The sequence below is a fragment of the Calypte anna genome, chromosome 5A (genome assembly GCF_003957555.1).
Source record: "Calypte anna isolate BGI_N300 chromosome 5A, bCalAnn1_v1.p, whole genome shotgun sequence".
NCBI classification, from domain to species: Eukaryota; Metazoa; Chordata; class Aves; order Apodiformes; family Trochilidae; genus Calypte; species Calypte anna.
The window spans coordinates 17,945,481-17,962,056 of record NC_044251.1 but is presented as its reverse complement, the minus strand read 5'-3'; the positions used below and the strand labels follow the sequence as shown (position 1 = coordinate 17,962,056).

Below are 16,576 nucleotides of genomic sequence, written 5' to 3'. Positions count from 1 at the left end.
TAAAGTTCAGTTGGAATGACAATTACTGACATCCATGAAGTCTCTTACAAAGCACTGCTGTAATACTTTCTTAATTATGTGGAAAGGTTGGAAATCACTAAGTACTTAAAAAATTGTCTCAGTATGTAGAGGACAAGGGAACTTCTTGTGTTGAGTGAGAGAGAGCCACTGCTGTATGTGTAGTAGCTATCTATAAAAGCAGCCTAGTCCATTTTCAGAATTTTATATGAAAATGTAATCTTTTTTGAGTGCCAACCACTTGCTAATGGAAGTAGGTTGCTTTTTTATTCTTTTTTTTTTTTTTTTTTTAACTTGTGATTCTAGCTTTCTGGCTTATTTTATTAAAATGTTAAGCCCTCTGATCGCCTTTTATTTGGTAATCTGTGTGTGGGTTGATAGACATTGTCCACAGAAAGTGGAAATTTGTATCCTGCTATTTTTCTGCAGGCAGCTACAAAGAATTCTGCATCTCCTCAAGTAATAACATTTATTACAAAAATTTGTAATAATTGTTATTACAGTTATTTTAATTGAATAAAATGTATGATTAAATTTTATTTAATTATAATAATTTGTTTCCAATTATTACCCAGTTCAGCTTAAACTGTATAGCAGAAATAAAACTTGCACAAGACGTGCTGAAATCCTATGTAGGTTTCAGACATGTTGACTTTTAAGTAATAATTAAATATTGAAAGATCACTTATTTTAAGGTTTCCACTTTTCAAGGATCATAGGCCAGCAGGAGAGCACGTGAAATGCAGGAAAATGTAATCCTAGCCTAGCCAGCAGGACAGCTTCAACTGGGGCCCAACTTAAATGCCTCTATGCAAATACGTGCAGCATGGAAAACAAACAGGAGGAGTTGCAGCCATGAGCGTGCCTGCAGGGCTAGGATGTTATTGGCATCACTGAGATGTGGTGGGATGACTCCTACAACTGGAGCATGGGAATTGATAGGTACAAGCTCTTTAGGAAGCACAGGTGACAGAGGAGGAGGTGTTGCCCTTCCTCATCAATGACCAGCTGGGGTGCATGGAGATCCATCTGAAGATGGATGAGGAGCTGACAGAGATTTATGGGTCAGGGTTGAAGGAAAGACAGGGGCAAGTGGTACCATAGTGGGGAGCTGCTAAAGGCTACCTGACCAGGAAGACCAAGTGGATGAAGCACTCTGTAGACAGATAGGAGCAGCTTCATGCTCAGGCCCTAGTCCTGATGGAAAATTTCAGCCACCCCAGCATCTGCTGAACAACACAGATTAAGGTATCAGCCATCCAGGAAGTTCCCAGAATGCATTGATGACATTTTTCTTCTCTAAGTGGTGGAGGAACTCAGAGGAAAAGGTGGACCTTATTCTCACTGGCAAGGATGGGCTGGTGCAGCTTTGGCTGCAGTGAGCACGAAGTGGTGGAATTCAGGATTATTAGGGCAACAAGGAGGGTGTGAAGTAAGCTCACTTCCCTGGACTTCAGGAGAGCAGACTTTGACCTGTTCAAGGATCTGCTTGATATGGTACCATGGGATAAAGCCCTGGAGGTGAGAGGAGTCCAAGAAAGTTGGTCAGTATTGAAGGATCACCTCCTCCAGGCCCAGGAGAGATGAGTTCCAACAAGGAAGGCAGCAGACAAGAATGTCACGAGACCTGCATGGATGAACATGAAGCTCCTGGACAACATTTAGATGTAAAAAGAAAGCCTACAGAGGTGCAAACAAGGACGGGTAGCCTGGGAGGGGTACAAAGAGATTGTCTGAGCAGGTTTAGCAGGAAAGCTAAAGCCCTGATAGTCCTGGCCAGGGACATCAAGGGTAACAAGAAAAAATTCTGAGGTATGCTGGGGCTCAAAGGAAGACACAGGAAAATGTGGACCCTCTCCAGAAGGAAACAGGAGGACTGGTCATGTGGAATATGGAGAAGGCTGAGGTTTTTTATTACATTTTTACCTCTGTCTTCACCAGCAAGGACTCTCACCTAAGTTGCAGAAGGCAAATTCAACGACTGAGAGAAGAAATATCCACCCACTGTAGAAGAGCAGGTTCATGACCTTCTAAAAGTTCACAAGTCCATGGAACCTGATGAGGCTGATCCATGGCTCCTAAGCAAATGGGTGGATGAAGTTGCAAAGCTATTGTCCATCATATTTGAAAAGTTGTGGCAGGCTGATGTTTCCACTGATTGGAAAGGGGAAATAAACACCCCTTTTCCAAAAAGGGAAAAAAGGAAGACCCAGGGAAATATAGGCCAGTCAGTTTTACCTCTGTGCTCTGCAAGATCATGGAGCAGATCCTTCTGAAGGCTCTGCTAAGGCACACGGAAAACTCAGTGGTAGTTGGTAGCAATGAGTATGGCTTCACAAAGAGCAATTAGTGCTTCACAAATTCTGTGGCGTTTTTACAATGGGGTCACAGCATGTCTGGAGAAGGGAAAAGCAACTGATGTAATCTTTCTCAATTTGTGCAAAGCATTCAACACTGTCCCACACAACATTCTGGTCTCTAAATTGGAAATACATTAATTTGATGGATGTACCACTCTAGATAAGGAACAGGCTGGACAATCACGCTCAAAAAGTTGTGATCAATGGCTTGATATCCAGATAGAGACCAGTGATGAGTGGCATTACTCAACGGTTGGTGCTGGGACCAGTGTTGTTTAATATCTTTGTCAGCCACATAGACAGTGGGATTGAGTGCAGCCTCAGCAAGTTTGGTGACAACACCAATCTGTGTGGTATGGTCAACATGCTGGAGGGAAGTGAGGCCAACCTCATGAAGTTCAGCACATCCAATTGCAAAGTCCTGCACATGGGTTGGGGCAATCTCAAGAACAATCACAGGTTGAACAGAAAATGGATTGGGAACAGCTCTGAGGAAAATAACTTGGGATGTTGGTCAATGAGACACTCACACATGAGCCAGCAATGCATGCTTGCAGCCCAGAAAGGCAACCGTGTCCTGGGCTGCATCAAAAGAAGCATGGCCAGCAGGTCAAGGGAGGTGATTCTCCCTCTCTACTCTGCTCTCATGAGACCCCACCTGCAGTACCATGTCCAGTTCTGGAGCCCCCAACACAGGAAGGACATGGAGCTATTGAAATGAGTCCAGAGGAGGGCCATGAAGATGGTCCGAGGGCTGGAGCACCTCTTCTATGAAGTCAGGCAGGAAAAGTTAAGGTTGTTCAGCCTGGAGAAGAGAAGGCTCCAGGAAGACTTTATAGCAGCTTTCAGTCCTTGAAGGGGGCCTCCAGGAAAGCTGGGGAGGAAGTTCTTTTATAAGGACATGCTGTGATAGGACAAGGGGTAATGGTTTTAAACTGGAATAGGTTTAGATCAGATATATAGAAAGAAGTTCTTTCCTTTGAGGGTGGTGAGACACTGGAACAGGCTGCCCAGGGAAGTTGTGGCTGCCCCCTCCCTGGAAGTGTTTGAGGCCAGGTTGGATGGGGCTTTGAGCAACCTGGTCTGGTGGGAGGTGTCCCTGCTTATGCTAGGGGGTTGTAACTAGGTGATCTTTATGGTCCCTTCCAACCCAAACCATTGTATGATTCTGTCACAAATACTTAGTGGTTATATGCCACACCTAGTTATGACATGCTTTTATTAAGCAAGCATTACTACATACATTGCTGTAATTATTTGCAGTTGGAATAATTTCTCATCTTTATATGTGACTTGATAGAAACCAATAAACAAGTAATAAACTTGTGTATTTTACAGTGATGACAACTTTGTAAAACATGCATAGTACTTTGTCTTAAAATTCGGATTCTCTAAAGAACTCTCAAGTGATTGAATTTCTGGTTGGCATAGAAACAATTCAAATGTCTTCATAACATTTTTACATGTGGTAATTGTAAAAAGATAAGATTTAGCATGGTTAAACAAAATGAACATTTTATGAAGTATATGTAATTTTGATTTGTTTTTTCCTTTGTAGCTTTTGAAAAAGCTAAATTAAAACGTGAGAAGGCAAATGCTATAGAAGCTAAGAAAAAGGAGAAAGAAGATAAAGAAAAAAAGAGAGAAGAATTGAAGAAGATTGTGGAAGAAGAAAGGATGAAGAAGAAAGAAGAGAAAGAGAGACTCAAAATAGAAAAGGAAAAAGTAATGCATTTTCAGTAAATCTGTTTGATATACAAGTAGTACAGTGGGTTTCTATTTCACTTATATCCTAGTTATGTGCTTCAAGTTATCTTCCATTAACTTTTCAGTTCATAGAAATGCAGTCTAGAAGAACAGACATTCACAAGATATGATAATGGATTTGTGTTTCTGGATAATATCCTCTATATTATAATTTTAGTTCACAAAAGTTCACTTTGAACTTAATTCTGAAGTAATGTGATGAGGTTTGTTTTGGTTTCTTTTGACAATAATGCATGACAATTTTTGATCTAATTATTATTTTCTACCAAAGTGGTAAAGTCACTGTATTGCATCAGATTCACAGTGTATTAAATGGTTGCATGTTTCCTTGTGGGTTCTCTATGGATGGAAATTGCTAAGTAACATTTTGTCACTTTTAATTGGAAGAAATTATTTATTCCACTATATTTTACCACAGTCACATCCATGATCTATTTTTATGGTTTGGGTTTTTGTTCTGTTTTGGGTTTTTTTTGGTTTTGTTTTGGTTTTTTTGTGGCAGCTTTCATCGATGTCCTTATTTTAGATAATTTTCCTTAGCTACTTCCATTTACAAAAACCAAGCAAACCCTAACAAAGCCCCATATCTAAAACTGTTTTTCTAAACATTTTTGCTAATATCTTTATACAAAGTAAAAAATACTAGGTTGTTTCATTGTAATTAAAAATGTTCTATTTTTCAGTGTGGTTGAAATAGTAAGCGGTGCAATTACAGAGAAATAGGGCAGTCCGACTGTACATTATATACAGTGTGATTCTCTTTTTCAGGAAAGAGAGAAACTGCGTGAAGAAAAAAGAAAATATGTGGAATATCTGAAACAGTGGAGTAAGCCTAGAGAAGATATGGAGTGTGATGATCTTAAGGTATGATTGAGTTTGGAGTAGTTCAAGCCTGTACTTTACCGTGTCCCCAAAACAGATTCCCTAATGGAGAGGCAGATCTATGTCTGATCTGAAAGGTAGGGGTTGTGAATCACTTGCAGTCATGTGATATTTCCCCGTGGTGAGGCAAATAGAATTATCTGCATTTTCACTCTCCAGAAAAACTTTACAGCCTGTTCTCAGTCTTAATGTGGAACAGATGTATTTTTAAAGCACGGAGCTTACTAAGCGGAGGGTATCAAGTGTGCCTGAGTTTTCTGTTATATATACACCATGAGCTCTCCCAGAGTAAACCTGAGTTACTGAAAAGATTTCAGTTTTGGTTGCAAAATATAGAAAGGACAAAAGACACGAGCTTGTTACTCCCTGTGGTGTTCTTCAAGTTTCAACTCTATCGCTATCTTTGCTTGTCAAGGTTCCTTCTGAATGATCCTGGAAATCTAGATAAAGTAGTAAGGATTTACCTTCCAAAGAAATCAGTGTTCTAAACAAGAGTGTAGTGTGGCTACAGGTAATGGAAGATGGTCTAGTGTTATACATTTATGTACATTTTTTTCTGATTAATTTTGCCAGGAGTTAGCAAAAAGTGGGAATAAAAGAGAGTGTTGAATGAATTGAAGTGATAGCACTAGTTGGGAGGACTGAAAATTTAATATATTTGCAAGGAGAGCTGTATAAGCTCTTGAAGATGAGCGTGAAAACTCTTAGCTGTGTCTAGAAGGGAGAAAAAACTGAAAATCATTGTCAAAATGGGAGGAAGCTGTGCAAAACCATGCTGCTGTACTTCAGCTGGGAAAGGGAGGGGTGGGAAAGAGCAGTATCATCACTGCGGTGAAAATTGAAAAGAATATGAATAATGATGAGTTATGGTGAGGAAGCAAGATCCACCCATGGACTGCTTTTTTTTTTTAAAAAAAAAAAAAAAAAAGTTCCCTTCTCAGGAAATCCATGAAATACTTAAACTATGTTCTTCTGAAAGCATAGTATTTGGAATTCTTCTCACTAATGTTTGTTAAGCACCTCCTTTGTGGAAATGAGCATCCTGCTGGAAATTCCTTTGCTCTGCTAAGAAACATAAAGTGAAGACAAGTCTCAAAGAGTTACATCAGGAGATTATTTTGAAAGTCAAACATAGCGTTAGATGCTGTCATCTGTGATTAGTGTCTCTGTTAAGTTGTCTTGTTACATGGTTACATCACTACCTTTACAATGTCCTCTTCAGCTATCATAACTGCCTTACCAATGCAGAAACCCAAATACCAGAACTCTCAGTCACTAGACATGATCATGCGTATCCTAGTATTAAACGGGTGTGTTTTTATGCAAATGTGTTGCTTGTCTTTGCAAGCAATAATGAGTAACTTTTTAAGAATATGTTTATTTTGGCTTGTCTGCACAGTTCCAGCAGACTTAAAGCCAAAGTCTTGTGAAATAACACAGATCTAAAGCAAACATTGTTCTTAACTTCTGGTGGATTTGAGTTCCACTAAACAAAGATAAAAAATTATTCAAATGTGTTAATATCAATAAGCTTTTATCTCAAAAGAGTTACCTACAAGTTGCATGCTCTGTTTTTTTAAGTAGGCACTACCACAGATATTACTGTGTTAATTGAGTCTGTGTCTTGCAGAACTGTTTTCAGTAAAACATAAAGAAACCTAGCAGATAGACTCCTTAGGATCATGGGCTGTTTAGTTTTAATCACTTGTGTATTCAGCAGAAACAAAATACATTATGTTGTCTCATTTTATTTCAGGAACTTCCTGTCCCAATGCCAGTGAAGACAAGACTTCCTCCTGAGATCTTTGGTGATGCTCTGATGGTTTTAGAGTTTTTGTATGCCTTTGGGGAACTTTTTGATCTTCAAGATGAATTTCCTGAAGGAGTGACTCTAGGCAAGTTGTCATTTATGTGGCAAGGTGCTGCTGTTTTGTGGTGTCTCTACTCCTACCAACCAAACAAACATCTTCAGTGCACCCAAGTACCAGTGTTGCAGAATTTTCTGTGTTGCTTTATTATGTTAGTGCTTACATGTGCTTATCAGTCCAGTTTTCTCTTCACAGTCAACTTCTTACTCAAGATTAATTGCAATGTAGAAGTTGTTAATCTACTTATTAAAATGTCAAGTTGTACTTTACTCTTGCAGTTATATATTGAGAAAATAATTTTTTGTCAGCACTCTTTCTGACAGCATCGCCTTAGCAATATTTGCAGTAAAATATGGAAAAGTAACTTGGTTATCATAGCTGAAGAAAAAAAAATGTATTCATTCTTCAGTACATAATTGTTTTCCACTTTTGCGGCAAAAGTGACCCTTCTTAAACTTTATTCACAGAAGTTTTAGAGGAAGCTCTTGTAGGAAATGACACTGAAGGCCCACTATGTGAATTGCTGTTTTTCTTCCTGACTGCCATCTTTCAGGCAATGGCCGAAGAGGAAGAGGAAGTGGCCAAAGATCAAATAGCTGATGCTGAGACCAAAGGTCAGATCCTTAATTTTTCTGCTGAAAAACTTAAATTCCACTGGAATTAACTTTAAGCTGCATGACTTATGGCATTCCTTTGTTTAACCTTGTCTTATTATGCATGGATATTATATGTAAATGGACTTGATAGTTCTCTTTTATCTGAAATGAAAGCTTTAAACTGCTTGGGCCTGGGTGGAATAGGGAAAAATCAAGTTCATTGTTACTATAGTTGTATCCTGCAATGCATAATAAGCTTGTAACAGCACTGCTTATGATTTGGAAGTGAGGGAAACTCATCACTGCTTCCTTTTCCTTCAGCACTGTTCGATGTTTCTCCTGAGGGTCAGGAAACAAGACATTTTCCTAAATCTTCTCAAAGGTCTTTATCTGTAGTGATTACAAAAAAAAAAAAAAAAAAAAGTTCTCAAACGAACTACATTAAAAACTAAAACTCCCCAGCCTAGGTGCTACCATGTCTCTGTTTCTTTCAGTAAGAGATCTCAGTCATTCTGTCTTCACTGGAGTTGCCCATGTTTCCAGAGGCATTTGCTGTATGCTGACCACTAATCAGAAAGAAGTGTAGGGTTTTTTTCCACATTACATATGCATTTCATCCTTAATAGACTTTCTGTTCTGTGTTCAGGCAACTCAGGTTTGATCCATGGTCTGAGAGTGCTCTGAGCTTCATTCTGAAGAGTGTTCTGTCTGTCAGGTCTTACTGATGCTAAGTAGAATGATTTGTAAAGAGTTTGTCAATAACACAAACTTAAAGTATTCTTTGTTTTAAGTGCCCTTTCAAGCTGCTTCTCTCATATTTTTCAGCTAATACATTTATGAAACCTTGATGTGGATCAGAGAACTGATTTGACTATTTTGTTATGCTCATCGGGTATCTAGGGATGGTCACGCAAAATAGGGCATTGGTGTAACTTAGGAGGTAGAAAGAAGCACCAGAGTGGAAGCCTTGAAAATATTTTAAACAGTTGCTGTTGCATGTACCTTCTTTGTTTTGAAGCTGAGGTTAAGATTTCATCCAGGTTTTTTTGCCTTCTGCAATGCTTGGTGGAAGGGGAAGGCAACTGTTGCTGCACTGCTGTTGTCCAGTGTGTCCTGTGTTTAATGGACTGCCAGGTTTGCTGACAAGTTAAAAAAGCTTTGACTCTTCCTGCTAGTCTTAATTGCATTAGAGGTAGATAGAACCATAAGAGCACTCCCATTTGAGGTCAGGTAAATCTTGTGGTTCCCCAGTGAGACAGCTGAGTGAGGAACAGGAAGGTTCCTTTAATTCCTCCCCTGAAGACAATGTGTATTCTCATGCTTAAGTTTTATGTCTAATCTGTAAAATGTCTTCATATACATACAAATATGAGCACTGTCTTTAGCAATAGAGGCTGCTCTTAATTGAACAGAGTTACAGATTTGACATGGTGTTAACAAATACTGGATTTTAGTTACTATTGCATATAATAATCTGGATCTTTTAACTACTGAGAGCATTGCTTGGGCAATAGAAGGAAGGATTGCCTTACCAGGTAATCATAGAATAGTTGATTAGATTCTTTATTATTCATAAGACTGATCAGAAAAAATGTGCTGTAACTCCCATATTTTAATTTCACTATGTAGGACTGGCAATTGAAAAATCTGCTGTTTCACATTATTTTAGCAGAGCTGTGGGCAGGGCACTGTATCAATTATATTTTACTTGCTTTTGAACTCCTTTTCTTGTCACTCTTGTTTAGACATCTTTCCCATAAAAGGATTACATGTTCTCAGCTTTGTATTCTGACTGAGCTATTAGTAATCAGTGAGTTTGCTTCCTAAATTCTTTACAGGCGGTGTTTTTGCAACAGAAAACAGTGTGGGTGTGGAGTTTTGGTGTGTCCAATATTTTCTCAAACACTATTAAACAGATACAGCAACAGAGGAGGTGTAGAGGTCAATTTTGCAATGTCTGGATGGTAGTTTTCAAACCTCAGTCATCATACAAGACTGTTACTGATTTGCTTTTTATGTAGCCTAGTTCAGATTTGTGGCTCTTTATTGGCTTTTTGACTTTGTAACTGCTTAATGATTTGGACTGGAGCGAAACCATTTAAACAGCATACAAGGCTGAAAAAATTGTCAACCCTCTGGAGAAATACCCGTACGTGTTAAGGAAACTTTTGTCTAAGAAATAGGAATTTTGCTGTTCCTCCCTTTCAGTGCCCTGCTTTGCTGGTCAGTTTGCTAATGTGCGATGCTCCTTATTAAGTGCAGATGCTTGTTTGTTGAAATATGGTTTTTTTTCTAATGCCTTAGTAATTGTATTTGTGCAGAACCATAAGGCTATATGTAAATTACAGGTCAGAAGTATAAAGTGGGTGCTGATAAATAGTATCAAAATGTCTGATTGGTTTGGATGGTCTTTCTTTAAAAAAATGTTGATACGACAAAATAGTTCATTTGAGGGAATGCAGTACAGGTGTTCTTGCATTATTATTTCTTTTTGCTTTGAAGTGTGTTTATGGATTTGTTTTTGCTGCCTTTTATGATGCCATTGTGCATGTTCTGTGCATTGGGATTTCCTTAATAGCTTATATTTAGGGAGAACAGCCTATAGCATGTGGTGCATGTTGTTAGCTTTTAGTTGGATTTTAAGTTGCATTTAAAGATACCTGAATTTTAATTTGGATGTTGAAATGAGTTTTGAGTACCGTGATGCTTTTGTAAATATCGGCCCTTTTTTTTGCTTTGTCTGCAACTTTTTTTAAAAATGGCTTGCTTTCCTCCCCTCCACAGTACAAGTCTTAATTTGCACTAGAATAAAGTGTTTATTTCCTTAAAGATTTAACAGAGGCTTTGGATGAAGATACAGACCCCACAAAATCTGCACTGTCTGCAGTTGCAACTTTGGCAGCTGCATGGCCCCAGTTACATCAGGGTATGTGTGGGTTTCACTTCTTGTTTTGTTACTCTTCTACTTTTTGTCTATATTTTAAAGCACAATTTTTATATTTATGTGCATTTAAGTGTTTATATAAAATAACTGTTCATTCTTCTCAACTGTAGGCTGCAACTTGAAAAACTTGGATCTTGATAGCTGCACTCTTTCTGAGATTCTCAGGCTTCACATTCTAGCGTCAGGCGCTGATGTGACATCAGCCAATGCAAAATATCGATACCAGAAGAGAGGAGGGTTTGATGCTACTGATGATGCTTGCATGGAGCTGAGATTAAGTAACCCTGGTCTCTTGAAGAAACTTTCAAGTACCTCAGTATATGATTTGTTGCCAGGTAATTAAAGGCAGTAAATGTTAGAGATTATTAGATTGCTCATCAAGTTTACCAGTCTTGTAACGGCTTCAGAACAATACTGGTCAAAATTTACTTTGTGATAGAATAATCTAGACCTTGGAGGTCACCTAGACTAACACCCACCCCCTATGCTTCAGTGCCCACAAGCAAGTCCCACCATATCAGAGATTTTAGAGCTAAGGAGTCTTCTGAGTAGCTTTTTAAAATCCTATTAAAAAACCATTAGTTTTACTTCCAGAAGGGGGAGTCTCCCTAGAAGAAGTACATCAGTGTTTGAATCAGCCCCTACTTTTTATTGCTGTTGTAGTTTGCATGTTTTCTTTGATATTTTGAAATTGCAGGAGAAATTACTATCTTGTAGTTCAGTTTTGAAGATAATACTGCATTTGAGTTGTTTGCATGTTGCAAGTTAATAAAATAAAAATGAAGTTTCACATCTGTGAGCAAAGCACGTATGTCATGAAATGCTTCTTTGCAATTGCAGCTGGTGCACTACAAATGTTTGTTTAACACTACAAATGTTTCTTAAGTGAGAACCAATCTTTATTCTAAAATCTGCAAGAGTAGGGCATATTTATCAGTAGTATAATGAAACAGAAAAACTGGTCTGGATTTTACCAGGAGAAAAGATGAAGATCCTTCACGCCCTCTGTGGGAAACTTCTGACTCTTGTCTCCACTCGGGATTTCATTGAGGACTCGGTCGATGTGTTACGACAGGCAAAACAGGAGTTCAGAGAACTAAAAGCAGAACAGCATCGGAAAGAACGAGAGGCAGCAGCAGCAAGGTAAAACTAGGGTGTGGAAAGCTAAATTGTGTTACTGCAGATTAAATTAATTCCTCGATTGCAAAAGGGATATGAGAAACAATAGTGGAGTTTGTGTTTTATACCATTTTTTGAGACTCTAGACAAGAGTGAAACTTTATTGTGCTAAGCAGTGTGTTCTCCCAACTTGCTGTTATTTTTAGATGATGCTGTACTGTGAAAGAAAAAAGACATGGCCAGATAACAACAACTGGCTTTTCCTATTCTTTTCCTGTTAGGATACGTAAGAGGAAAGAAGAAAGGTTAAAAGAACAAGAGTTAAAAATGAAAGGGAAGCAAGAAAAGCTGAAGGAAGAGGAGCAAAGACATCCTGCTGTAGAAGTATCTGTTGGGTAAGATATGAAGTATTACTGTGATGTATATAATATAGCACTTTTCAGCTATGTGACCAAACCTTACCTATGTAATTTTCATTGACTTGATCACATAGAAAGGTATATTTTAATCTAAGTATATAGTAGGTCATAATACTGATCAGAATTTTTCTTCCTAGTGTTCTAGAATTGAAAGTGATTTTGTTTTTTAAGTCAGCTTCTATTATACTCATAATTCTAGTGAAAGCTCAGTGGTATTAACTACTAAAAAACGAAACTTGCAAAATCTAATTTTTTTTTCATTAGTTTTTGTCTTGTGTTGATTTTGTATCTATTGGAGTATCTTTATAATAGACCAATCTAGTTTGTTTTCTAATTTGAGGATGTGGTCTGATTTAAGCTAGATAATTCTGACTTCACATGGCATCTTATTTATCAAATTTAATATCATTTTTTAAAATGGGGTGCTATCCCAGGTGATTTCCATAAAACCAAGGTTTTTTGTTCTATTAATAACACTGTATGGTTTCAGGTGGTACGACTCATGCACATGCAGCTGTATGAGTTAAGAAAAAAAGCAAAGTGTAGATACAACACTATTATCTTTACCTGCTTGAGGAAGGGAGTTAGTTAAATAAGTCTGCTTGTAAAAGGTGAGCATAGCCCAAAGACAGATTTATGCAATGTTTCTGAAACTATAATAAAAACAGTAAAATAAATGACACCTGCTAATGGCTTGCATGTAGCTCTGTACTTTTTAAAATGATATTTGTTAGAGGGAAAAAATGTGTAAAATAAGCGTTTTATAAAACAGTATAAATTTTGATAAAGACACATTTTTTTTTAGTAATGCATAAAAGAATTTGGGTCAGTAGAACTACACTGAGATGTCTCCAAAAATTATCTGATTATAATAATGCTCTTTGAATGAAGAACTGAATACCAAAGGACAGGTTTTAGTCTGTATTATGGAACTTTTCATTTACAGTTCATTTGGTTTCTTCAGGATATATATTCTATTAATTAAAGTTTATTTTTAAAAAAGCGTTATAGGGTCATTTACTTTAGCTTTTAAATACTTCTGAGAGGAAAACAGTGTTTGTGTAGAAGATGCCATATTAATGTGTTTGTTGGTTTGGTTTTTTTTAAATCCCAGTCATCTTTTAATACAAGGCTAGTCAGTCACTTTCTGTTTATTTTATCATGCCAGGGAGGAGGAACGTGAAGAACTTGATACAAGTACAGAGAGCAAAGAAATTGAACGTAAAGAGCAAGACATGGACGCAGTGACAGAGGATGAAGAAGAGCTGGGACCAAACAAGAAACGAGGAAGAGGTAATGGCTGTAATGTCTTTTTTCATTTGTGTATATTTGTGCATACACACATGCATGTGTGCACCCAGGAAATTCTTGTGTTTTATAGTAATTTTTCATAATGATCAATCTTTGGTAGATTTTTTTTTAAAGAAAAAAAAAAACACAAACCAGAATCAAGCATGATCATAGTGAGCTATTTTGCATTGAGCTGGCCTAATGTAGTTCTAGCAGTCCTGGGTCATTGTGTACTTAAGATTGCAAACTCACACTGTTACTATAAGAGTGCCTGGGAGAAAGGTTCTGAGTTGTTCAATAATACAGATTTGCATCTTCACAAGAGCTTTATGATGGCAAAACAGTGAGGTCTTAAACAGAAATTCAAGTTCCTCAAATGCCCATGTTTGAAACATTGTGTCTGGAGAGCAAACTAATGTTGCTTCATTCCTACAGTTGGGGAAATGGAAAGTAAGGCTGGAAACCAGTAGAGACTGAGTGCTGACAGCATATTTCACCATGGCATGTGTTAATTGCAAGATGTATTTTTTATCAGGACCTGATTCTTTAGTAAACTGAGATGTGACCTGGAGTATTTTCAGCTGATACGACTTAAGGAGAAAAAATAGTAGAATACATATATTTTTTTTAAATGGGTAAAGTAACATAACTGAATTTACTAGACAGAGTCTTGTGTCGAGATTTTGGTTTTGCTTGAGGTCTTTGAGGGGGTTAAAGTTACAATTTTTGAGTATGATAAACTCATGTCCAAACATAGTTTGTATTCAGTAATGAAATAGTTAGTTATCATTATAAGATACTTTTAGAACATACCTTAAAATTCTTAAAATTTTGTTTCTTTTTTATAGTGTTAAAAATGATGGTGTAAGTATATGAGAGTTGGTCTTGTTTCTGCAAAGTGGAAGTACAGAAAAGATGGCTTGCTCTTCATTGAGGAAAAGGGGAATCAAATTCTAATAACTTGAATTGTTCTTTAATAAACTGGTATTGTTTCTTGACTGAGCTGATGGTCCTTGACAGTGTAGGTTTAGATAATCAGAAAGAAACAGAACCAAAAGCTACACTTTACATGAGTTTTTGTTAAGGAAAGAATTTATAAACATAATGCTGTGATTCTTCTTCCTTTAACTTTTAGGAAGGAGAGGGCAAAATGGATATAAAGAATTTACAAGACAAGAAGAGACGACTTGTGAAAAGAGTGAACCTCTTACTGCTGAAGATGAAGAAGCTTTAAAACAGGAGCAACAAAAGAAAGAGAAGGAACTGTTAGAAAAGATTCAGAACGCAACAGCCTGCACAAATATCACCCCATTAGGTCGTGACCGTCTGTACCGGCGCTACTGGATTTTCCCCTCTGTTCCTGGATTGTTTATAGAAGAGGACTATTCTGGTCTCACAGAAGACATGTTGTTGCCTCGAACCTCTTCCTTTCAGAATAGCCTACAGTCTTGCACAAATGAACCTCAGGTATTCAATAAAACTGGAGAGTCTTTGAAATCCTCTGAATCTACCTCCAATGTTGACCAAGATTCACACGCCAGTGTTGTTGTAGAGGTGCCAAGGCCAGTATACAAACCAAACCGGTGGTGCTTTTACAATTCTCGGGAACAACTGGACCAACTCCTAGAGGCTCTCAATTCCCGAGGACATAGGGAGAGTGCCTTAAAAGAAACTCTTTTACAAGAGAAAAATAGAATATATGAACAACTAAGCAGTTTTCCTGTGGAAAAATTCCATATTCCAGGTAAATGAAAGGTTCCTGACCTTAATTTTGCTTCCATGGCTGTAATTTCAATGTAATATTTTAGAAATCTCCAGTTCTCATTAAATTGTAGTTCTGAAGAAACAAGAATTATTCTTAAGCATTGTTCAATCTTACGGAAAGCAGGTTTGTTTTTTTCCCCTTCTTGTTCTTTTTTCCTTTTTTTGTTTTTTTCCTTTCTGATGGATCTTTGTGGGGGTGGAGGTGGTGTTTTATGCTAAAAAAACAGTCATTTTCCTGTTATCTCACTGCTTAGTAAAATGGGATTGGCTTTTAAACAAATATATTTAGGAAGTAATTTCAGCTTTGGAAAAACGTTGGCTGGGGAATAAAGATTAATATCTACTTAAGGTAAATTACACTCTTGATCATCTGGTGTCCTCATTTCCAGTATGGTGAAAGGAGACTGGTGAAGGGATCCAGTGCAAGTCCTGTGAGGAAGGGCTGAGGGAGCTGGGGGTGTTCAATCTGGAGAAGAGGAGGCTCAGGGGGGACCTCATCACTCTCTGCAACTCCCTGAAAGGAGGTTGGAGCCAGGAGGGGGTTGGCCTCTTCTCCCAAGTAGCTACCAGTAAGACAAGTGGGCAGGGACTTAAGCTCTGCCAGGGGAGGTTTAGGTTGGATATTAGGAAAAAATTCTTCACAGAGATGGTGATCAGGCATTGGAATGGGCTGTCCAGGGAGGTGGTGGATTCTCTGTCCCTGGAGGTTTTTAGGAAGAGACTGCATGTGGTACTCAGTGCCATGGTCTGGTAACCACAGTGGTAGTGGATTAAGGATTAAGGGTTGGACTTGATGATCTCAGAGGTCCTTTCCAACCTGAGACAGAAGATATGGTACTGGAGACAGAAACATCACAAAGAAAAGCAATTACTATCACTTGGTTTGTTGAGTAGGATGTATTCTTTCAAATCATTAGAACACATGGAGTTACTCAAAAGCATTTCCTGCCCTATTGTGAACTCCAGAATGATAGCATGTTGCAGGATAATACTTAAACCTTTGGGAAGGAGGAATCAGAGTAGCTCTCATTGTTACGTGGATTAACATCAGTGCAGTGTATTCTCATATATTACAATTTTCTGTTTATTTTCCCTTTTCTTCTTTTGACAGAGGCTTGTTACAGGAGGAGGAAATACTTGACGAGCAGTATTGTTTTTATGGGTTTCAAACATAGAAGTGTACTTTAAACCATCCTAGACCTAGGATTAGGGCTTTTACTCTGTTCTCCTAGCCAAGTATTTTGGTATTTATTGGCAGAGTATTAGCTCCAATCACTGATAAAATTCTGAGTACATAAGCTTGCACTTGGTTTGTTTGTGGTGTGTCGGGGAGTAGAGGTTGTTACCAAAACCTCCCTAGGGTAATGTTTAAGAAGTTGCATTTTGTTTCGGATTATGCCAAATTACTGGGGAAATTTTGGTGTATCTGTATTGAGGCAAGGGAGAATTATTCACAGCAGAGCTGAGTTCTGCTTTACTGGAGTGTGTATGCCAGGACATACTGTAAATGCATCAAATAATACTACATCTGTAACTGATCTACCATTTC

At 37.9% G+C, this 16,576-nt stretch overlaps 1 protein-coding gene across 3 annotated transcripts in view; it reads left to right on the top strand.

Annotated features, from left to right (window-relative positions):
- The window catches only part of BAZ1A (bromodomain adjacent to zinc finger domain 1A), a 65,338-nt gene that overhangs the window by 30,444 nt on the left and 18,318 nt on the right, over window positions 1–16,576 (top strand). For all 3 annotated transcript variants that reach the window (XM_030451938.1, XM_030451937.1, XM_030451939.1), the window contains exons 9-18: window positions 3,937–4,103; window positions 4,914–5,009; window positions 6,784–6,922; window positions 7,363–7,509; window positions 10,322–10,417; window positions 10,546–10,770; window positions 11,413–11,578; window positions 11,836–11,949; window positions 13,142–13,266; window positions 14,399–15,007. In XM_030451938.1, coding sequence (XP_030307798.1) covers window positions 3,937–4,103; window positions 4,914–5,009; window positions 6,784–6,922; window positions 7,363–7,509; window positions 10,322–10,417; window positions 10,546–10,770; window positions 11,413–11,578; window positions 11,836–11,949; window positions 13,142–13,266; window positions 14,399–15,007 — 1,884 coding nt within the window. The remainder of the gene's footprint in view (window positions 1–3,936; window positions 4,104–4,913; window positions 5,010–6,783; window positions 6,923–7,362; window positions 7,510–10,321; window positions 10,418–10,545; window positions 10,771–11,412; window positions 11,579–11,835; window positions 11,950–13,141; window positions 13,267–14,398; window positions 15,008–16,576) is intronic.